This window comes from Mauremys reevesii, linkage group 4 (assembly GCF_016161935.1).
Source record: "Mauremys reevesii isolate NIE-2019 linkage group 4, ASM1616193v1, whole genome shotgun sequence".
Taxonomy (NCBI): Eukaryota; Metazoa; Chordata; order Testudines; family Geoemydidae; genus Mauremys; species Mauremys reevesii.
The window spans coordinates 29,647,868-29,671,670 of NC_052626.1; the positions used below are offsets into that span (position 1 = coordinate 29,647,868).

The window sequence follows — 23,803 nt, forward strand, 5'->3', positions numbered from 1 at the left end:
AGACGTAGATCTTTGGGAAGGATTTCAAGGTCAGAAGAGTGACTGCACAGATTAGTGCTTTCCAGTTCTCTTTTTCCCTAGCAAACCTCACACACGTCCGCTTCATATTTTACATTTTTACCTTGATCTCTCCTATTCTTTTCTTGTCTGTTGTCAAGATCTGTGTTTAATGTAAACAGTTTGGGGCAGGGACTGGTGAAGTGTCATACAGATGTCTATGTTGAAATATAAATATTTAAGTTTACAGAGCTGGGTGGAAGAAAATCTAGTCTGATGTAATAGGAAATATAACTCCTTTAGCAAGGACGATTAGATTTCCAAAGTAAATCATGTGAAGAGATTGTGCTATAGCAGATTTTTTTTAAAAACATGGAATGTACCTCATCTTTTCCTGGAATCTTGCACAACTACCACTCCTTCTCTGTGTCAGACTAGACTATGAAGACAGGGCTTTTCCTATATTATTAACATTTCACTAGTATAACTAAATTGATCCAATTAAACCAGGTCAAACCCCTAATGTGGACACTCCTAAACCAGTTTAAACTTTGCTTTGCATGTGCTAATAAATTACTGATTTAAGATAAACCAATAAAAGTGAAGTTTAATCATGTTTCAATGTCTACGTCAGGAGTTTCTTCTGGTTTAATTGGATTGATTTAATTAAATCCGTGCAACGTTCCTAACGTTGACTAGATCAGAGGTGGGCAAACTATGGCCTGCGGGCTGGATGCAGCCCACCAGCCGTTTTAATCCGGCCCCCAAGCTCCTGCTGGGGAGCAGGGTCTGGGGATTGCCCCCCTCTGAAGCTCCAGCCAGGGAGCGGGGTCGGGGGCCACTCTGCGCAGCTCCTGGAAGCAGCGGCATGCCCCCCCTCCAGCTCCTATGTGTAGAGGCAGCCAGGGGGCTCCGCTCTGCACACTGCCCCGCCCCAAGTGCCGCCCGCACACTGCCCCGCCCCAAGCGCCGCCCGCACAGCTCCCATTGGCTGTGAACCGCGGCCAATGGGAGCTGCAGGGGCAGTGCCTGCAGACCGGGCAACATGCAGAGCTGCCTGGCTGCACCTCGCGTAGGAGCTGGACAAGGGACTTCCAGGAGCTGCTTCTGGGAGCTGCTTGAGGTAAGTGCCGCCTGGAGCCTGCACCTCTGAGCCTCTCCCCGTGCCCCTGACCCAGTCCTGATCCCTCTCTCACCCGCCAACCCCCTCGGTCCCAGCCTGGAGCACCCTCCTGCACCCCAAAACCTTCATCCCCAGCCCTACCCCAGAGCCTGCACCCCCAGCTGGAGCCCTCATTCCCTCCCCCCCACACACACTCCACCTCCCTGCCCCAGCCCGGAGCCCCCTCCAACACCCTGAACTCTTCATTTCTGGCCCATCCTGGAGCCTGCACCCCCAACCAGAGCCATCATCGCCTCCCACACCCCAACCCCAATTTTGTTAGCATTCATGCCTGCCATACAATTGCTATTCCCAGATGTGGCCCTCGGGCCAAAAAGTTTGCTCACTCCGGACTAGATCATAGGAAGGGGGTTAGAATTAAAAAACAAACAAAGGAAAAACAAACCCCACCACCACACAAAGCATAACCTGAAAGAAAACCTCTCTTGGTGTAATGCTATTTGAAGTTCCACAGAAATGTTGAAAAATGCATTTCTGGAAAATGTCATAGTTATCTAGGGGTAGAGGAGACTTATTTTGTCAGTAGTCCATTAAATCATCAACAGATTGTAGAGCTAAAATAATTTGATGGTGAGGGAAGTTTCTAAAACAAAATATTAGTGCTTTCCTAGTGGAGGCGTGTATTTTTAATACAAGATCACTTTAATGTACATTGTAATTTCTGTTATAAAAAAAGATTTAACTATAGCAGCCGTGTCTCTCTTTAAAGGAAATCTGCACATTCATATCCTGTTTATAATAAGGGCAAGAGTTTGATTAGAAATTCTGTATTTTATTTTTTCACAGAAATTCTGTTTACATACCCTTAAGATACTTAGAGTTATTCCACAAAGAATGTGTAATAAGGTGGGAGAGAATCTTTCCTAGCTCAAAACGCTGATCAAGTTAATTTTTCAGATGTCAGACCACATAAATCATAACTGTTTAGGCCAAGCACTTAGTCATTTAAGGCCTAATCCAGAGCTCACTGAAGTCAAGGGGAATCTTCCATTGACTCGGCTCGACTTTGGATCAGGCCTTCAGTGCATGGGATTTTAGTTTAGATTTCTTTGCAGAAGGCATTATGTTCCCAGTAACCTTTCACTGAAGTCTATTGTGCATAAGAAAGCGCTACAAAAACATTCATGTAATTAATGGCTTTTTTCCCCCAATCAGGACTTGGGCAATTGGATTTTAATTGTACAGCGATGGGTACTATTATTGTCAGTAGCCATTTCTGTGCTATAATCTAATTGCTCCAAGCCCTGATTGGAAAAAAACATTGTATTACCATAGCAGGCAGGAGTGCTAGTAATGGACGAGAAGGACCCTGTTGTGCTAGGCCAGTGTTTCTCAAATGCGGCCACCGTTACCGCATGTGGCCACTAGGGGCTTTTCTTGTGCCCACAGCCTCCTGGGCTGTGATGGGAGCAGTGCAAAGGAGAGCCCCCTCCCCTCCCTGTTGCTCCTGGATGCTGGGGCCAGCAGCAGGGGTCGGGCCCTGTCCCAGTCTGGAGTCATGTGGGACACAATGCTGGAGGAGTAGGTAGCCAGCGAGTTCCCCACCTTCCCATGGGTGGCAGGGCTCAGGCTTTGGGCTTCAGCCCTGGGGTGGTGGGGCAGCAAACTTTGTCTGTGGAGCTTCAGGCTCCAGGCCTGGGCTCTGGCTGCACAGTGGCAGGCCCCAGGCTCTGGCCACATGGCTTCAGGCTCTGCCCCTGGACCCTGTCCTCTGGCCATGGGGCTCTCAGCGGTCTGGTCGCAGGGCTTCAGGCTCCAGGCCCCCACTGCCTCTCCCAGCCCCATCTCCCCTGGACCCCACTGCCTCCCCCAACCCTCCATCCATGGCTTAATTTGCCAGGACTGATTAAGTCTTCTGTGAGAAGTGATATTAACAAACATACTAGTATCACTTCTCACAACAGACTTACTAGCTAGCAATAAATAAATTACGATTTGGACGTGTATATGTGCATATTTATTTGATTATCCTAAAGCTAATCAAGTATTTTAGGAAAAAGTGAGAGAGCGGCCATCAGCAAGAATTGGTGGCCGCACTCTGAGGCCACCAAAAAATTTGTCCTGAGAACCCCTGTGCTAGGCGATGTACAAATAAAAAATATTGTTCCCGCCCCAAAAAGTTTACAACCTTAGTTGACAGTGGATAACGGATAAAGACCAGTGGTCCCCAAACTTTTCAGGGTTGCGTCCCCCATTACAGGGTCTGTGCCCCCCCAGAGCCTGCTGGGAGCGGGGCCATGGCTTGGAGGGAGGGATGCGGACAGGGGTAAGGGGATTGAGGCTGGGGTCACAGCTGGGGGCTGGGCCAGTGGGGCTGGGGCCAGGAGCAGAACTAGGTGGCCCTCCCTCCCCACCCCTCTTGGGGGCTGGCCCAGGCCTCAGCCGTGCCCGCCTGAATGTTCCTCCATGCCCTCCCCCAGTGGGGTGCCCCCCACGGTTTGGGGACCTCTGATATAGACAAATAGATTTGGGTGGCACAAGGAAACAGTAAGACTCTATTGATAGGCAGAGGTCTCAGCTGCCTACCCATTGTCAAGTTTTTTGTAGGTATTATAGCAAAGAGTTTTAAGGAGGAATTTGAAGGTGGATAATGAATTAGTTTTGCAGATGTTTACAGGAGGCTTCTCCCAAGCATGGAGGGCAGCCTGGGAGAAACCACTAATGTGCTTGTTTGAAAGTTTAACAAGTGGGTGATGAAGGCTGATATTACCAGGGCCGGCTCCAAGCACCAGCTCAGCAAGCAGGTGCTTGGGGTAGCCAAGGGGAAGGGGCGGCACATCGGGCACTTTGGCGGTGGGTCCCTCGGTCCCTCTCAGAGGGAAGGACCTGCCGCCGAATTGCCGCTGAAGAAGAAAGCGGCGCGGTGTAGCTGCCGCTAATCGCGGCTGCTTTTTTTTTTTCCCCCCTCCTTCCCGCTGCTTGGGGCACCAAAAACCTTGGAGCCGGCCCTGGGTATTACTGGCCTATCAAAGATAAGAATTGACATTTCAATTGAAAAGAAGAGATAATAGGTAGGGTGGGGACAGGCTTTGAAGGGCCTTGAAAGTGAATATAAGCAGTTTATGTTTGATGCAATGGAGAAGAGGAAGCCAGTGGAGGGATGCAAAAAGAGGGATGACATGGTCAAAGTGGCAGGCTAGGAGAAAGCCATTAAGCCTTTGATGACAGCTGTGTGCTCAGGCTTTCCGGAGGCTCTCAATCCTTTATATTTACAAGTAGTTACTGAAAGCCCATGCTGTTGCACGGGTGTCATTCAGAAAGTCATGTGTGTAAAAAAAGCTGAAAATGGGGCCCTTGTTTCCCATACACCATGTTGTAGGGAGAAGTATTGCTGTTTGTACATGTTTCCCAAAGTCTGTGCACAGAGCTTGCCCTGGCTGGAGGCACAAGCATCTTTTTGCAATCCCCAGCTTCTCTGATCAGCTGCCACATTCCACCTGCCACCGAACCTTTGGACTCCAACATTCCATCCTGTTCTCACAGCGACGATAGAATCTGGTGATATTCTGAACAGAAGGAGCTCTCAGCCATGATTGTAACTGTTTTCATCCCTTCACACTGACTCAAGACATTTTAGGCTTCACAGTGACAATTGTGAAATCCTGTTATTTAGATGAGGATGTTGGTCCGGAGTTTCTTTTAGACAAAAAGCCTATAAAGTGATTTTTTTTTTTGTTCCCAAAGATTAACAAGGACATTCTGCTCTATTTCAGGCTGATGTATGCCATGCTTACCAGATTGTACACAGAAATGGAATTCCAGATGAACAGATCATTGTCATGATGTATGATGACATTGCAGATAATGATGAGTAAGTGAAGAACATGGCAAGAATATTAAACCATATACTGCATATTTTTTTCCTGTTCCATAGTTAGCAATAGTACTTTGTGTGTTTGTAGCACCTCAAAAAGAAGAATCCTAGCATTCCACAGAATATGTACAGGGACCACTTCACCCATCACTGAAATGAGTTCACTTTAGGATGTGTGCCTTGCAAATTTCTAAATTTCAAGAGTAAGATCCTGATCTCAGTTATAGCAGTGTAAATTCAGAGCTCCTCGGTAACTTACTTTTGCATGTTGTGATATAAGTAAACAATCTTAATTTTTATTATACGTAGTAAAAATTATCTGTTATGTAGTACTTTACAGTACAGACATGCCTATATAGAGTGGATATCTTTATGGGCCATTGTCAGCCTGTTTAATCCCCAAAGCTTACTTTACATGAAAAAAGGAAATTCCCATGCATCATCGGATTTGGTATCTTTGGCCATATTTGCGTTTTTAATGCAACCAGCTCTTGCATTGCACTTTTCACGAGTAAATCTTGAAATGCTGTACAAAGGAGGTCAGTATTTATGTGCAGCTGCACCCAGTTTCAGTGATAGCCCTTCACTCTGGACTAATTTCAACACTCAGCTCTAACTTTTGGTTCCTAGAAGCTGTGTGGGCACAGTGACAGCCACACCTTAGTCAGCTGCCTTAATTGATAAACCAGCTTAATTGATAATATTAACCAGCTGACACTAGCTGGTTAATATTTTGCTATCAGTGACTGCAATTACACAGCACTGGCAACAGTTCAGGTGTCAAAAGAGAGTAAAACTATTAAAAAGCAGAACCAGCAAGGGCTATTTCAAGCACCCAGGCTGAAAATCCAGGGATTATAGCCATCACGGACCATGTCCTGCACCCTCAGAACAATTTACCTGGTCTTGCCACTGGGTTCATGGGGCTTGAGCTAGACATATGTAATTGATAAGGCACAAAGACCTCCACATGATCATTCAAAAATCAGTTTTAAAGAGTGATGCTTTTGTAAATAAATATGTACAAATATTTGGGCTTGATCTTGTCGATGTTTCATGACCTTTTAATATTTTTCTAGTTAATTTGTTGGCACTATATGGCATATGATTTATTCTTAATACGTGTGTCCAACTTAATTTTCAGAAATCCAACCAAAGGCATCATCATCAATAGACCCAATGGCACAGATGTGTACAAGGGAGTTCCAAAGGACTATATACAAGAGGTAGGACCGAAGTAATCTACTATTCACCAATATGTATGAGATTTAATGTTCCCTAGTGACCCAAGTAAATCTTTTTTCACCCCCCAGGCTGTTAGATATTCCTGAATACATTGAGTATTAAGCCTCTGGTTGATACAAAGCACTGGAGGGTGTTCATCCAGCTAGATGGCTTGGCAACCTTTCCTAACCAGGATGTAAACAGAGGGCATATTAAAGTGGAGCAGAAACTATAACAATAGACTATTCCATTATTTCTGCACCATGCTCAGAGTGAGGGGAGGGGAAATCTTACAATTTAAAAAAAAAATCAATAACTCAATATGTAAACATGCACTGATTAAATTTCACTGTCGATTTGATGAAACAATCACTCATTGAGTGTATGGCTCAGTAGCCCAATATCTGAGTAATTTACAAGTTGCTTCTAAGAGTATGTCTACACTGAATACTCCTTACGGCGGCATATAGAGTATGTACACTGCATGCTCCCCTAGCATAGGTTTGAAGAGCAGCGTAGATGGTGAAGCACAAGTAGAGTAAAGACAAGCCTGAACTCTGTGGGTGAATACCCTACGCACAGGGCCGGCTCTACAGTTTTCACCGCCCCAAGCAGCACACGGAATTGCCGCCGCAGGCGGCGGGGGAAGTCCATGTGCCCTTATGTTTAGCTGAAGCCGACCCCGACAGCTAAACATAGAAGCTGCTGCCAAATTGCCGCCACCGCGGAAATGCGCCTGCCGCCCTAAGGACTGCCCCCGCTGCGGCAATTCGGCGCGCTGCTTGGGGGCAAAACAACAGGGACTGCTGCCCGTTGCAGATTGCTGCCCCAAGCACCAGCTTGGAATGCTGGTGCCTGGAGCCGGCCCTGCCTACGCAGCTCTACATGTCCAAGCAGTGCCTCCCATCTACATGGCTATTTTGAGCAGTGTAGTGTCCCTCTGTCCCCCTGCTGCCAGAGTCTTTCTGTGCCATGGGGGAAGGCTCCAGCATTGGAGAAGGGCTCTGGTGGGGGGAGACAGCAGGGAAAGCCTCTAACAGCTCCTAGCAGCAGGGAGGGGCTCTGGCAGCTCCCTGCTGCCTCTCCCCTGCCAGAGCCTTTCCTTCCCACAGTGAAAGGCTCTGGCAGTGGGGAGCTGCCAAAGCCTTTCCCTTCTGCCTCCCACTGCCAGAGCCTTTCACTGCTGTGTGTAGCTGCACATCACAGTGGACACAGCATGCTTTTTACTGTGGCATGTAGCTACACATATCCTACACGCTGTCACCAGTGGTGTGCCGTGTAGACGTACTTAAATTGGAGGTAGTCTCAGAGATCTGCGTATGCAACCATAAAGCCTGTTGCCAAGAGCTATAAAAACAGCGCTTAAATTTTTGTTCATACTGTCACCTGACTGCTTGTCTTCGCTACACTTCATTGAAAGTAATAATTAACTTCTCAGACAAAGACATTCCTAACTTCATGAAAAAAATAGTTACTTATTTTACTGAATCCTGCCAGTAGTTAGAGACTTCTGCTGGATAAAAAATATTGTTTGGCAAACGTGGCTTACTTTTTGTACTTGTTTAACTGGAAATGAGAAGCAGTAGCCCTTTGGTATCAGGTTAAATGGTGAGAACTTTTTGACAAAGTGAAACCTACTTAAAGGGATTGAGAAAAATCAGTTGCTTAACAGAGGAGGATCAGAACTGTGCTTGATATAATAAATTCAGGATACTTTCAGCCAGTCTCCCACGGCAGGAGATCACATAACTGTTGCCTGATTTTCAAGACCAGCCACGCTCTTAACAAACTGCAGTGAGTGACCATCATGATTAAGGACTCGTTTACACCAGAAAGTTATACTGGCATATGCCAAGGTGTAAATTTAAATAGATACAGTTATACCAATATAACTACGTATACGCTTATTTTGGAATGTGTGTCCTTTTTCAGTTTAGCTTGTGTCGCTTTGGAAGGGGGATAAGCTAAACCAAAGAACCACTTTTATTCACACATGGGGGTTTATGCTAGTGTATCTATATCATTTTATGTATACTGGTAGAGCTAGTAAAACTTTCCTGTATAGACAAGCCTTTACGGGAAAAGAAAAATGCTGCATATGAAGATCAGTAATAATGGTTATCATAGGCACCAGCTCCCAAAGCCCACCCCAACAGCATTCCTCTGCACTGTAAAACATTTGTTGGTTCTGTTGTACAGAACCTGTCTGTCTAGGTGAGTAAATAAAGTCGACTGTTACTGTATTTCATATTTAATTTTAAAACTCTCTTGATCTGTAGGATGTTACTCCAGAAAATTTCCTTGCTGTTCTGAGGGGTGATGCTGAAGCAATGAAGGGCATAGGATCAGGAAAAGTATTAAAAAGGTAACATAGAAGTTTTGTTCAGGAAATGATCATTCAGATCAACATGTGCTGATGTTGAGTAATGTTAGGATTTAAATGAAATCTTAGTTATATTGTTGTCCAGATTGAGGATTAGCAAGACTTGTCAATGGCTATTCTACGTCTTTGGCATTAGTAATGTGACAATTCTACTTTTTTTTTTAGCAATCTAGTATCAAAAAGTGTGTGTATCTGATTGATACCACATATAATGTGGATTGAGATCTAGATATCCACAATAGAGAGCAACTTGGCTACTTCAGACAAGTTGGTGGAGAGAGAGGGGAATTCTGGCATTGGAATCAAGGAGAAAAGTTACAGAGCTGGACTGTATTTCAATTGGTCATTGCCACATGGCTGTAGTCACGTGGGGCTTCACCTACATAGCTCAGGCTTAAAATATTCAGTGTATAAATACAAGATTAGAAGTGCTGAGAAGGGTTCTGAGCTTTTATTAATGAATATATTGCTGTAATGCTGCAAAATTGCTAAACTGGAATGTGGCCTAAAAGGTGAACGTAGCTAAACATTTCATTAGCCAAATTAAAAATTGCATTTAGGCCCATGGCTACTCATACACGGGCATTTTCAACCTGCCGCCCCCCCCCCGCATAGTTGTAAGTAAGGTAATGGATGTGCAGGGGTCCCAACATTTATTGCTACTCAGTAAGAAGACAGTATTTAACCTTACTTGCATCCATGCATAGTTGTCATTTGCATGAATGGAACAACCTTCTGATCCCTGCGGCAGACTACACAAGGTCTTCTGAGATCAAGGCCTTTAAGTATCCAATACAATCAGAACCAGACTAGTACAAACATAAATCTGGCAAAATAGCTAAATTTTAGCAGAATGGAGAAATAGTAGAATCCTAAATTGGATAAATACAACCATACAATTCAGAGCAGCTTGGCCACATTGTCTTCCTTCACAGTTACACTCATTAAGGGTCTTAACAACAAAGAAGAATCTTTAGAATCTCTTCCTATTATTGCTACATCTTTTAGGTATGGAAAGTCTTGTGTTAACTATGTCTGGTACTGGCCTACAATATTCCAGATACATCAGGGGAAGACGAAAATCCACAATGCACCTGGTCCTATTCTGCATTACCATACAGATGGCTTGTCTACGCTTGAAACGCTACAGCAGCCCAGCTGTAGCTGCATCACTGTAGCACTTCAGTGTAGACACTATTTATGCTGATGGGAAGGATTCTCCCATCGGTGTAGGTAATCCACCTTAATGGAGCATCAAGGATTAGAACAGTAGTTCCCAAACTGTAACAACCTGTGAACCCCTTTCACTCAACTGTCAAGTCTCGCAAACCCCCTCCTAAAAATGAATATTGCCAGGGCTTTTCTCTTTTACCTGAGTATAAATTATAAGAGCAGTGATCTTGGAAATATAAAATTTGTTTATGACACATTTATTACACACTATTAATTATTATCATCATTACAGTATTTTTATTACATTATGAAAACAGCAACACTCTTCCAAGATCTCACTTTCATAGCTTGTATCACTTTGATTAAGCCTGTTATAAGACAAGGCTCCTATGTTTCATCAAGGAGTATCATGTTAAACCAGCATGAAAGTATTTAAGAAGCCAACTCAAAGAGTTCCTCCTACACAAGCATTCAGGGCTTGAGCAGTCCAGGCAAACAACACACGTTACAACAAAGCTTAAACTTGTTCTTCATAATAATTTTAAAAACAATACTAGCTGCCTATTTAATTTTAAAAACAGCAAAAAATATCCACCTCCCTTTCCATTTTTTATAAGGAGTCTTGAAGTTTAAATCTCTTTGCCCCTCAGTGTGATATGCTTGCTTTGATCTGCTTAGCTCTTGGATGTCCAGGAGCTCCAGGCTGCTGGCCCCATGGTGCCCAGAGTTCCTAGGGACAGCTCTGTCTGCCATTAGGGAATTTTTTCCCAAGAAACCTTTGTAACATTTTGTGAACCCCCAGGGGTTCACGAATCCCAGTTTGGGAACCACTGGATTAGAAGGTTAAAAATCCCCGATTTGAGTACATTGCATTCATAGAACACATTTAAAATGTACCAGTGTTTTCTGATATTTGCAGCATATATTTATGAAGCTGAACTAGATTAACCCTAAAATTAAAAATAATCATGGAAATAGCTATTGATTCTCAGGTTTTATAAAACTATTTTACAAAAGCTTAATCTTGGACTAAATGACCCAAAATGTTTATATTACAAGAATAAGACACTTAAATCCATTTACGTTGCTAGTGTGAAAATTTTGAGCACTCTTAAAAGATACATAAAATCATACAATTGTAGGACTGGAAGGGACCTTGAGAGGTCTTCTAGTCCAGTCCCCTGCAGTCATGGCAGGACTAAGTATTATTTAGAAAGACCATCCCTGACAGGTGTGTGTTTTGTTCAGGATTCTGGCTATTTGCATTCCTTTTCTAGTCATTCATCTTTTCACATAAGTATCCAAAGTATAGCATGTCATTTGAAAAGGTGGTATAAATGAGACCACATCGTCCGATTTATTGTCATGAATACCAGCATGTCTCAATATTATAACAGGTTTTTATGTAAAGACTAAGATGAAATGTTTAGAAAGTCAATTTTCTGAATTTCTCTTGGCAGTGGTCCCAAGGATCATGTGTTTGTTTATTTCACTGACCACGGAGCCCCTGGACTACTGGCTTTTCCTAATGGTGATGTAAGCATTTCATTTTGAACATTTTTAAAGTTACCATAAAAATAAATATTTCTAAATCTAAATTTCTTAACACTATTTTTTTCTTGGGAAGAATATAAGGGGCCATGTTCTGATCTCCCAGTTTACACAAGACTGCAATTTGGGCCATGATATAAAATGGAATACTTAATATTTGAAAGCTGAAGTCCAGACAGACTATTTATTCATTGTGTGATTCTGTTGCTCAGATTTGCAGTACATCATTCAGACTGTTGTGGGCATGATTATTCATCTTGCACATTGTAGTAAATATTGTAACCTCTGTTTCCCAGGGGGGAGTAAAAAGTATAACTCCATGTTAAATTTGGACTTGATGATCACAAACTACAGTAAATCACTCATTTAAGTAACAAAAGGGGTACAAGTGTGCATTAAATATTCAAGCAACTCTCTTGTAAACTCCAACAATGAAAATATTTATATCTTCAAATAGTTAGAAGCAGTAATATATAAAAAGTAGGAATCATTTATTCTAATGAAATGAGTTTCTTCTCTAATTTATTTTGCTGAATTAAGGTGGTATTAAAACAAGTGTTCTTATTTTACAGCTCCACGTAAAGGACTTGAACAAGACCATTTATTACATGTACCATAACAAAAAATACCAAAAGGTAAATAACAGTTTATCAGATGTTGTGAAATTAATAGAGGAACTACTGCAGAGGAAGCATCTTTGTGACCTCTTTGGCTGCACTTCCCTCAATTGTATAAACAATAAAATCATAGTTGTTAAAGAGGAAGATGATTCAAAGCCTGAAATTTAGATCAATTGCCCATCTAAACGGGATATATATTCCCTTTTTGGACCATCTTCAGTTTACTTTCCAGTAAACATGTGATTTATTTGGATCCGTGTTGAAAGGTTTCATAACCTGATTTAGCAAAGTCCTGTGACTCCCATATATTTTGATCACCAGTAGAGTTGAAAAACACCCACTATCACTTCACCCCTGCCCCTGCTTATTGTGCTTTTTTCACCCTTAACCCTGTGTACTGTTACTGTAGGAAGCCTGTGTATATCTTGTGATTCACTGCTGGTTATTGTTACAAAATAACAAGTCAGCTGAGGATAAAGGGACACTTACAGAAACTAACATTTAAATTAAGCAACCCACCAATTATTTTATCTAAGTGATTTATATTCCCATTTCAGCACAGGTGAAGTCACTTAGAGCAAAGAAAACTAATTGGTATCTATAGCTGTTTGTTAGATTACCTTCTTAAGTAAGACTTTTTATTACTCATGTCAGAGTACTATAGTTGGTTGTGTTTAGGTCTGTATAAGTGGTGATGTCTCAAAAATACTGAGTCTACAGCCAACTCAGAATGGTATATTATTTCCAATTTAAAAAAAAGCTGATCAGCTAGTTGAATTCTGCTTGAATTAGCAAAAAGATCCATGTGAGATGTACATAGAAAAGCCATTAAGAAACCTTTTCAATGCAGTTTTCTTCACTTGTTTCAGTTTTTCAAAGCAGGAAGTGACCTAATTTCCCTTTATGTATGTGTAGGACTATGTATAGTGTGCTGTTTTAGGACCAGATTAATTACCACTTGAAAGGAGTTGAAACTCTTCTCCAGCCCACTGGTTTTTCCTAACATGTCTCACTTTCTACAGCTGGTGTTTTATATTGAAGCATGTGAATCTGGATCAATGATGAACCATTTGGCTGACAATATCAATGGTAAGAGTTCAGCCAGCTTTTTGGCCTGGCATTTCCCAGCTTGAAATGGTCAAAAGTTCTTGTGGCCAATGTGCTGCATATCCTGACTTGATCAGAAGTGTTGAGGGCAGTCCTGGGATTATTCTAGAGGTTTAGCAGAGTATCAGGACTATTGGGTTCTGTTATTAGCTCTGCCACCGACTTGAGACTTTATTTTTGACAACCTTTGTTCTGTTTAGCCATCTGCAAAATGATGTTACTCACCTACCCTCAAAGGCGAGCTGCAAGGTTTAATTGATTATTGGTTAAGCATATTAAGAATGTACCATGGAAAGAATTATGAAATGCAAACTGTTAAAGAGGTAATAAAGTCTTCAGTTTTGGTGTCCCGCTTTTCACCAGATTCTAACTCTTTTCTGCTGGAAACAAAATAACTTGTATATACAAAGAAGTAACTATTGTTATATTGATATCACAAATGCTACATTCAATTTCTTTCCTAGAACTCAAAAATTCTTGCAAACATACAAAATATGCCGTGCTATATCTTTAGCTACTGAGGTCTTTTAGGTGTGTGAATTTTTCAGAGCTAGGATTAGACTTCCTGTCCCAGTAATGGGATAACTTGCAGACCGTTTTGAACAGGTATCCCATCGTGTTAGAAAATACTTGACCGGTAATAGCACATTGTTGGATGGAGCTGTTGTTCTAAAGATTTTTTTACCTTAGTGTGCTCAATGAGTGTTAATAATGTACAGTATTACTACAGTGGCAGTGTTTTCTGGAAAAGAGGAAGTTCAGGGACATTAAATGAGACAAGGTGGGTGAGGTCATATCTTTTAGCTTTACACTGAAGCATGTGAATCTGAATCTGAAGAAGAGCTCTGTGTAGCTCAAAAGCTTCTCTCTCCCACCAACAGAAGTTGGTCCAATAAAAGATTAAACCTCACCCAAAAAAGCAAACAGGATGTTAGGAATAATTAAAAAGGGGATAGAGAATAAGACTGAGAATATATTATTGCCCTTATATAAATCCATGGTACGCCATCTATCTCAATGTACTGTGTAGTGGTCTCTCCTCTCACTCAAAAAAATATTCTAGCACTAGAAAAAGGTTCAGAAAAGAAAAACTAAAATGATTAGGGGTTTAGAGGTCCAGGGAGGAAGAGGAAGAGAGGCTAGGACTCTTCAGTTTTGGAAAAGAGGAGAGAGATGATAGAGGTATATAAAATCATGAGTGATGTTGAGAAAGTGGATAAAAGAAATTTATTTATATATTTTCTATTAGAACTATAGGAGTCAACAAAAAAATGAAATATATAAGCAATAAAAAAAAAAAAAAAAAAAAATTCTCTTCTTTCTTTCTTCACGCAACTTTCTGTCAACTTGTGGAGAGGTTGAGGGGGGGAGGCTGTGAAGGCTTAAAAAAGGACTGAAAAAAAAAAGGACTGGGTTCATAAATGGGCTAAAGCCAGGTGGGGTATGGTCAGGAATGGTAGTCTGTCTGTCCCTAGCCTCAGATGGATGGAGGATGATGATGGAGGAGAGAGATGATCACTTGATCCCCTGTTGTTAGGGTTCACCTCCCTTGCACTCTGGGCACTTGATAGACGGCAGGAGATGGGACAGATGGATGGACCTTTGGGTCTTTGGTCTCTTCCTATCTTGTCTCTGTAATAACCTGGGACTGACATAGCTACCACAACACTGCATAGGGACATTCAATGTTATTCCAAATCAAATGTCAGATTAATACCAATTGTTAGCATGCAGAATAGGCAGTTCAGCTGTTCAGTTAAGAATCTATCCTTCAACTAAGATAGTGTCTGTATTTGCAGCTTTTTGAATAGTAGCTTTTAATCAAAGCCCTCTTTCCCAAAACTACACATTATATGCTCATAATACAACACACAGTTGGTAAAAAGAAAAGAGCTTTTTCAGTGTTACCAACAGCAACTGTGGACAAAATATTAGCAGACTGATTTTTCCTTTCAAAGCACTGAAGTAAATGAATAAAATCCATGACATTCAGACAAGTGTAGCAGGCAGTTAAGTACCACTTAAATAAAGGCTGCTCTTCCATTTGTCTTATAGTTTATGCAACTACTGCTGCCAATCCTAGGGAGTCTTCTTACGCATGTTACTATGATGATAAGAGACAGACCTACCTAGGTGACTGGTACAGTGTCAACTGGATGGAAGATTCTGATGTGGTAAGTTACTTAGATCAGGTATTTGGTGCTTTAAATTTAAGACAAGTATAAAGCTTTAAGCATTACAGTTTTTCTTTATACAAGTTTTATTTTATCCTTTAGGTTTTATTTAAGATTAAAAATTGTTTACATTCTTAATCATTAGCAATGTGGAACTGGATGGCTTATAAACTTAAATACTTTATTGACAAATTCAATATTTGTGCAAGCTGTTCATTTAGACATCTTTACATTTAGTTCAGAAACTTAATTCCTCTTTGGTGGGTGTTGAAGTGGAAAAAATTAGAAACAGTCTAGCCACTAATTTTGAGTTCACTTAGTCTAAAGTTACTAATTTGTGGCAACATCACTGCAAGTTTTTGAACATGAATCTCAAAGTGCAGTTACTGAACAGTGTATACAAGCTTCCTTAATGATCCTTAAATATGAACAAAAGCTACTGCCATTCATTAAGAGTTGTTTTGAACCAAGTTTACAGTAGTAATGAAACACTTTAGGGATTTTTACTGCAGTTTGAGATGTCATAGAGCTCAATTTCACCCTAGTGTCCTAACTTTTCATTTAATTTCTTTTGAAGCGCTAATAGCCATTGCCCTGGTACTCCCTCCTGCTCAGGGGAAGCTACGGCTCTTTTAAATTTTCCTTACATTTTTACAACCAGGGGCGGCTCTAGGCACCAGCAAAACAAGCTGGTGCCTAGGGCGGCAAAATGGGGGGGCGCCCCCCCCCGGGGCGGCGCGCTGGCGGGCGCGCTGTCGCGACCGCGCGGAGGTCCCGGACCGGACGAGCGGACACGACCCGCCGCACGCAGCGCGGGCGGCGGGGCGGGGGGTGGCCGCCGCCTGGCTCCTCCGGGCGCAGGCATGCGCAGGCAGCAGCCCAGCCCGCCGCCAGACCCAGCCAGCCCAGCCGCAGCGCATGCCGCAGCGCAGTCATGCGCGCCTCCCCCGCTCCGGCCGCTGCTCCTCGCCCCGCCTGCCTGCGCCCGCCTGAAAAAAAAGCTGCCCCCCCCTGATTACAACAGCCATATTTTGATATCTATAAACATATAGATTTCTTCATGCAGGAGGATCTGAAAAAAGAAACTCTCCATAAGCAATTTCTGATAGTAAAGAAACACACCAACACCAGCCATGTGATGCAATATGGCAACAAAGTGAGTATTCATTTAAGTGGTTTACAGGTCAAGTCCTCCCCATATATTTTAATCTCTTCAAAATTGCTGTACCCTGGTGAGGGGACAAATCCTCAGATTCTGAATATCTACCTGAAAAACTGAAGCCTGCTCAAAGCTGGAGAAGCAGAACCCAAGATCTGAATTTTGTAGCTCAGGCCTGTAGCCACTAATATCTAGAGCTGCAGGTATTCAGTCTGTGCATTTACCCTTCAGATTGGAAAGTGCAAGACAGGAACCAAGAAATTCTCATTTCTCCCTCTTTACCCCCATTGTGCACAGCAGCTCATCCTTCCTTCTACTCTGTGAACTCTTACTCCTTCCTAATTCTCTGCTCACACCCTCAGAAGGGCCAGTAGCTATTTGCTGCTCCTCAGCCCCTCAACCTATATGTGCATCTTGAGCACCGAGTTTCATGCCAGCCTCCTGGCTACTCTTTTGTTCTCTGCTGTTGCTCCAGTCACAAGTGCCTTGAGGCCTGATGAAAAAGCAGAGCGTAGTGACCAGGCAGGCAGAATAGAATGGGCAATTCCTGGTCAGGTTTGCCTTCTGGCACCAGACCTCACCTGGCCCTCTTTTCCTACATGGATATAGCAAAAAGAAATGTGGTCTAAGGCTAATGCAGGGAATGGGGCGTGAGGACACAGAGTGACGCTGATTTAACCTCCCAATGCTTCACTTTACCCATCCATAAAAGGGGTGTACTAGACATATTGCCAGCGCATGATGAGCCTTAATAAATGATAATATAATGCTTTGAGCTCTTTGGGTAGAAGGTGCCATAAACTGGCAAGTTATTCATACACGCAATTGAAAGCATTCCATCCCATTGCTCAGTGTACTACTAAAATGATTTTCTGATGTAGTCTTCAATCTGTAAAATTCAGGCTGTTCAACCTTGTGGCCTTTTGCCTTAGGGAACTTTGAAAATGAAGATTAGCCACTTTTAGGGCCACCTACCGCTTGTAAAACAATACTTACCTTCATATGTCTTCCATAGCCAAGCAAGTTTAGAAAATTAACAGGCTTGTATGGCAACACAAAGGATGACTTTCTAGCAGAGATGTTTAACCTGTGTGTGTGTGTTTGCTTTCTAATGTGCAGAGCATCTCTTCTATGAAAGTGGTGCAGTTTCAGGGCCTGGGAAAGAAATCCACTCCTATTTCACTGCCCCCAGTGGCACACTACGATCTCACTCCTAGTCCTGATGTGCCTCTTGAAATCATGAAACGGAAGCTGATGGCTACCAATGATATTTATGAGGCGAAGAAGATTGCAGGGGAGATGAAAACACATCTAGAGGTAAAGCTAAAAATTCTAACTACTGTTCATAAGGCCAAATTCAGTTCCGTTATATGGATGTAAATCAAAAGTAACTCCAGTGAGACTAATGGAGTTACTGCAAATTGACCCCAGTTCATGACAAAATACATCTGCTGTTGGTAACAGCCATCTGATATTTTTCTTCAGAATTATTTAAACTTCTGAGATCTATAGACAAGCATCTTCTGTTGGTAACTTACCAAATGGGAATATAAACATACAAAAACTAACCTACTAGATTTTACTGCCAGTGGTTCTACCACTAGGGGATATCCCCTTACCCCCATAATTTTGGCACAAGAAAGCCATACTTCAGAATGACTGCCTACTTTAGCCTTTCTGAGATGAGACTCTCTCTAAAACCAAAGTCTCCCAAATCTCTCTAATATCATTATTGAAGAGCAAATACATTTTCCCAGAAGGCTGCTACAGCAAGTCTAGTCATGATTACTGGGCGTTTTCCCCCCTTTTTGGTTAAATGAATGCTCTGTTGAAAGCCCACCACCTGTAACCTTTCCCATTTCCCTTCTTATTTGTTCATGTTTTATTAAGGGGCAGGCCCAAAAGGGACTGTCATTTAAATGGTATTTCTTTTAGAAAAGGGAGTATTTTTAAAAGAGCCCAAGGTTTTTTTTTTTTGAAAGAAGGAAGTGGCATTCAGTTAATAGTCTCCAAGTTAGGGTCAGGAAAAGCACATTATAAGTTGTCTTTGCTTTGTGTGCAGGCTAAACAGATTATTCAGGAATCCATGCGAAAGATCATATCCTTGGTAACAGAATCAAAGGCGCGAACTGAGCAAATTCTGTCAGATAGACTGACCATCAGTGACTATGACTGCTACCAGTCAGCAGTGAATCACTTCAAAACCCACTGCTTCAACTGGCATTCTCCCTTGGTAAGTGTAACGTTAGCAAAAAACCCAATCCATTTGTCAGTAGGACAAGCACAGCTGTCAAGGTGTTCTTCCAAAGTCAGTTTTTACCAAAAAGGAAAATTGGGATTATTGAACACCCCTGGATTTTCACTTTAATTAAACTTGAGAAACATTTTCAGAAGTAAAAGGCTTGCAGACAGAGTGTCTTTCAACCATCTACAAGTAACAAGATTATCAAAATAGAGGAAGGATTTCCTTCCCTCCTTTTACTGTTTTCTTCTTGCCTTTCACAAGTAACAGGACATTCAGTATTGTTTTTTAATCAACTCAACACAATTAACAGCAGCCTTGAAATACAGCACTTATGTACTGTATATACTTGTTCATAAGATGAAATTTTAGTAAAAAAGGGAAGCACCAGAGAAGGGGGTCGGCTTATGAACGAGTATAGAGAGGGAGAGGTGGGACACAGCCCCTCCCCCCAGCAGAGGGAGCAAGGAGAGGCAGCAGAGCCAGAAGGGAAGAGTCTCTCCACTTCTGGCCACGCTGCTCTTCCCCAGCCTCCGAAGCAGCTGCAGCTCCCGGGCTGGCAGGTTGCAGCAGTGCCGCTCGGCCCCACCCCCCAGAGCAGGTTGTGGCTGCACCAACCTGCCCACTGGAGCACACTGCAGCTGTGCTGCCTGGCCCAGCCCGCTGGAACATGCTGCAGGCGCGCTGCCTGGTCTGGCCTGCCACAGCAGCCTGCAGCCACGCTGCCCAGCCAGCCGGAGCAGCTCCAGCCAGGCCAGAGACATCGTCTCCTGGCCCTCCCCAGATAAGGTGGGAAGGGATGGGATGGGGAGAGTGTGGGGGTCCCGGGCTAGGGAAGGGGTCATGTGGGGGGTAGTCACAGGGGTTACTTTCTGACCCCCAGCTTCTCTCTCCCCAAAATTTTCCCACCAGTTGCTGTCCCGGCCCATCAGGGTAAGGAGCTGGTGCGCCGGGACACTTTGTTTACTTAGGTTTACCTCCGTGCCTGCGGACGCTCTAGGTAAACAAACCGTCTCGGCCCACCTGCAGCTTATCGTGATGTCCTGGGAGCCAAAGTTTGCTGACCCCTGAATTATAGGGCTGGCTTATGAACAGGTCATGAAAATTTTCCATTTTTACTTATCCATCTTGAGGGGGTCGGCTTATAAATGAACCGGCTTATGATCAAGTATATACAGCACATAATTATATCCTACAAAGAGATCCCCTTTTTGTACACTACCTGTGACAGCCTACTAGATATTATTTGGTTCTTGTTGAGTTCAGACGTAATTTTTTTGAGCTTTACTACAAATAATTACTTTTGCTACAATAGTATCTAAGAGTCTCAGTCAATGTGCAGTGCCCCATTGTGCTAGGCGCTGTACAAACAAGTAAGAGAAATCAGTCCCTGTCTCAAAGAACTCACAATCTAGGTGTCACACAAGACACAGATGCAGAAATCAGACAAACAAGTGAGTTGAGAGCATTAGGCAACCATAAAACAGAATTCAGTGGAGAAAGCAGAAGTTTCAAGTCATCACTTGTCTAATCTATGAAGCATTGACAGAGTACTCAGCACTGTACATGAGACAAAAGCAGATATGCGCTCTGCCTAAGGAGCTAACAGTCTAGAGAGACAATCCAACACAAGGGGAAGCCACATTGGTCTTCATTAGAGTTGTGGTTTCATTGACATTGGTTAGAATTAGGAACCTTGCATAAGAAGGGAATCTGCAGTGAGATCTGAATAAAGGAGAGGGATATAAGGACATTGTATGGCTGCAGGCGCAATGAGAAGCGTGAGAGAGGGGTAACTTTGGTCTGATATTAGAATATTCCAACAAGGATAGAAATCATTGGTGTTAACAGCATCTACAAAGCTCTTTTACTTCTAGCTTAAATAAAGAGAGCCTGGGATTTGACATGGAAATGCTTAATGTTCTTTGTTCAATTGCAGTACGAGTATGCTCTGAGACAGCTGTATGCCTTGGTCAATGTTTGTGAAGGAGGCTATCCTATTGACAGGTAATCCAGCTTGCAATATCAGCCTTATTGCCTTATACTCTGCGCTGATGAGGTCTCAACTGGAGTTTTGTATCCAGTTCTGGGTGCCGCATTTCAGGAAGGATGTGGACAAATTGGAGAAAGTCCAGAAAGAGCAACAAAAACGATTGAAAGTCTAGAAAATGTGACCTATGAGGGAAGATTCAAAAAATTGGGGTTGGTTAATCTGGAGAAGAGAAGACTGAGGGGGGCACATAACAGTTTTCAAGTAATAAAAGGTTGTTACAAGGAGGGAGGTAAATTGTTCTCATTAACCTCTGAGGATATGACGAGAAGCAATGGGCTTAAATTGAAGCAAGGGCAGTTTAGGTTGAACATTAGGAAAAACTTCTTAATTATCAGCTAGTTAAGCACTGGAATAAATTGCCTAGGGAGGTTGTGGAATCTCAGTCATTGCAGATTTTTAAGGCAGGTTAGACAAACACGTGTCAGAGATGGTCTAGGTCAGTGTTTCTCAAATGTGGCCACTAGGAGCCTTTCTGGCAGCCACAGCCTTTTGGGCTGTGAGTGGAGGGCAGGGGGCAAAGTAGAGCCCCCCCCCCTCCCAGTTGCTCCTGGATGCTGGGGCCAGCAGCAGGGGTTGGGCCCTGCCCCCCTCTGGAGTCACCTGGGGCACAACACTGGAGGAGCAGGCAGCAAGTGAGTTCCCCACCTTCCCATGGGTGGCGGGACTCAGGCTTTGGGCTTCAGCCCTGGGGTGGCAGGGCAGCAAGTTCTGTCCTTGGGACTTCAGGCTCCAGGCCTGGGCCCTGGCTGCGCAGTGGCAGGCCCCAGGCTCCGGCCACATGGCTTCAGGCTCTGTCCTTGGACCCCATCCTCCAGCCGCGGGGCTTTGGGCTCCAGCCCCATCTCCTCCAACCTAATATCCAGGGCTTAATTTGTCCCTAGGCTTGCCAGGGCTGATTATGTCTGCTGTGAAAAGGGATACTTGTATGTTTGTTAATATCACTTTTCAGAACAGACTTACTAGCTAGCAATAAATAAATTACAATGATTTGGACGTGTATATGTGCATATTTATCTGGTTATCCTAAAGCTAATTAGGTATTTTAGGAAAAAGTGAGAGAGTGACCACCAGCAAGACCTCCGCACTCTGAGGCCACCTAAAAATTTGTCCTGAGAACCCCTGGTTTGAGAACCCCCATGAGTGCAGGGGACTGGACTAGATGACCTCTTGAGGTCCCTTCCAGTCCTATGATTCTATGATTGTTTAAAAAGCAGAGGCTGATAATTTGTAAATGTCTCACTACCTATTAGCTGCATATTTTTTGCTTCTCTGCTATAGTCTATTTTATAAATAGCATTCATAAGGTACAGCTACACTGCACACTCCTTTCAGCAGTGTATAGAGTAAAAACATTACATACCCCCTCGCACAGGTATAAACATCAGCAGAGACACTGAGGCACTGCTTAGGCGAGTAAAGACACGCTTGAACCCTAGGGGTATGTACGCTACACGGCTCTCTACTTCCCAAGCAGCACCTCCCCATTGACACTGCTATTTTTAGCATGTAACAGTGCCTCCCTGCTGCTGGAATCTTTCCACACCACAGGAAAAAGCTCCAGAAGTGGGGAAAGGCTCTGGCAGCTTCCCGCTTCAGAGCCTTTCCCTGCTGTCTCCCTCCACCAGAGCCTTTCACTGACACACTGCAGTGTGGACGCGGACCGTTTTCACTGTAGTGTGTAGATACGCATATCCTACACTGCCGCAAGAGATGTGCATGTAGCTGTAGCCTGTAAATTAAAGTGGAAAGACTGTTTTTGAAAAGGCATCTCTACCATAACTAGTCTTTATTTACATTATGGATGCAGATACCTAATGAGTAGATTCTAATTTCCATACTTAAAACTATCATATTAAATTAATCTAAATATGGTGAGACTACGATGTATTTAAAATTGTTGTTCTTGTCTGTTGCAGAATACAACTGGCCATGGACCATGTGTGCCTTGGATATTAATGAAAACAGCATTCCCATTAATAATCCTTACTAAAAGCGATAGCCTGTTTTTGAAACTGTAATAATCAGGACTACAACTGCATGCAAAGAGAAGAGAAACGTTAACCACTATATCAGTTTTAAATAACGCAGTGGGAGCTGTGGTGGACAACACTGAACAGATTCAGCACTTAAAAGCCTCCCATTTGACATTATGGATTTTATTGCGTCCCTCTAGCCTTTTGGATATAACTGGTGTTCTACAAAATGCATTTGGGCAGAGTTAGTGTTATCCAGGCAGCATTTGAAATGGAAATGATTTGTTTCAAAGCCCAATGCAGGCTACAGTAGCATCATTTTTAAGAGTCTCCAGTTGAACACTACATGCAGTCTATTGGGGATCCTAACTTTATGATTCAGATTTGATCTTTAACTAATTATTTTGCATTTGAAACTGTTGATGAATACTAATTAGCTTTAAAAAGTGTGGGGTTTATTATTAATGAACTTATGTTTACAAATTTGCAAACTGGTTGAAAAATGAAGAAGCCATAGTTGTACATCAAGCTCTAAATCTTTCATGGTATAAAGAAATCAGCTGTACTTGAGAATTATCCAATTTGTACATTGAATGGACATAAAGTTGCACTGTTTCCCAAAGAATAAAAAAAACCTGTCTAATGCTGTAACTTTTAGCACCATCATGTAAGTGTTATGTACACACAAGTCTGCGAGAAATGGTACAGCACTTGGAATTATCTGTGAATAAAAAGAAAGTTGAATGTTCCATGGACCTTTAAGGCATTATGCTGTTGTGTCTTAACAAAAAACTTGCTTCAAGAGCTAAGTAAAAGCTTGTACATTTTGTGTGACTGCCTGAAATGAACCTCCAAACTCTACACTTACAACCTGCTTAAAACATATACACTTTTCTCTCTTAAACAGTGTCTCAAACACTTACTTGAAGAAGCCACTTCCTACTGAGATGTCTCAGTGAGTCATAAGCTGAGACAGCTGTATCAAATTATAAAATGCTTTGTAATAGTTTAAAATTCCTCATACCTTCTTCACTGTTCATGTCCGGAGTATCACTGGAGTACTTCTCAAAAGAATGCTATAGATTGGATTACCAAAGCTCCTTTTGCTGTGCTTGGAAAGGGAATGGGCCTGGGGGAAAAAAACTAGGCC

General features: G+C 42.7%; 2 protein-coding genes across 3 annotated transcripts in view; one reads left to right on the plus strand and one right to left on the minus strand.

Annotated features, from left to right (window-relative positions):
- LGMN (legumain) overlaps positions 1-23,402 on the plus strand; it is a 45,414-nt gene extending 22,012 nt beyond the window's left edge. For both annotated transcript variants that reach the window (XM_039535385.1, XM_039535384.1), the window contains exons 3-14: positions 4,894-4,991; positions 6,139-6,220; positions 8,498-8,583; positions 11,235-11,310; positions 11,898-11,960; positions 12,968-13,034; positions 15,108-15,226; positions 16,293-16,382; positions 17,505-17,702; positions 18,448-18,618; positions 20,567-20,634; positions 22,597-23,402. In XM_039535385.1, coding sequence (XP_039391319.1) covers positions 4,894-4,991; positions 6,139-6,220; positions 8,498-8,583; positions 11,235-11,310; positions 11,898-11,960; positions 12,968-13,034; positions 15,108-15,226; positions 16,293-16,382; positions 17,505-17,702; positions 18,448-18,618; positions 20,567-20,634; positions 22,597-22,636 — 1,158 coding nt within the window. In that variant the 3' untranslated portion in view covers positions 22,637-23,402. The remainder of the gene's footprint in view (positions 1-4,893; positions 4,992-6,138; positions 6,221-8,497; positions 8,584-11,234; positions 11,311-11,897; positions 11,961-12,967; positions 13,035-15,107; positions 15,227-16,292; positions 16,383-17,504; positions 17,703-18,447; positions 18,619-20,566; positions 20,635-22,596) is intronic.
- Positions 1-23,803, minus strand: part of GOLGA5 (golgin A5) — a 96,990-nt gene extending 73,187 nt beyond the window's left edge. Inside the window, exon 1 of the mRNA XM_039535382.1 lies at positions 23,678-23,803. The gene's annotated coding sequence lies outside the window, so the exon portion shown is untranslated. The remainder of the gene's footprint in view (positions 1-23,677) is intronic.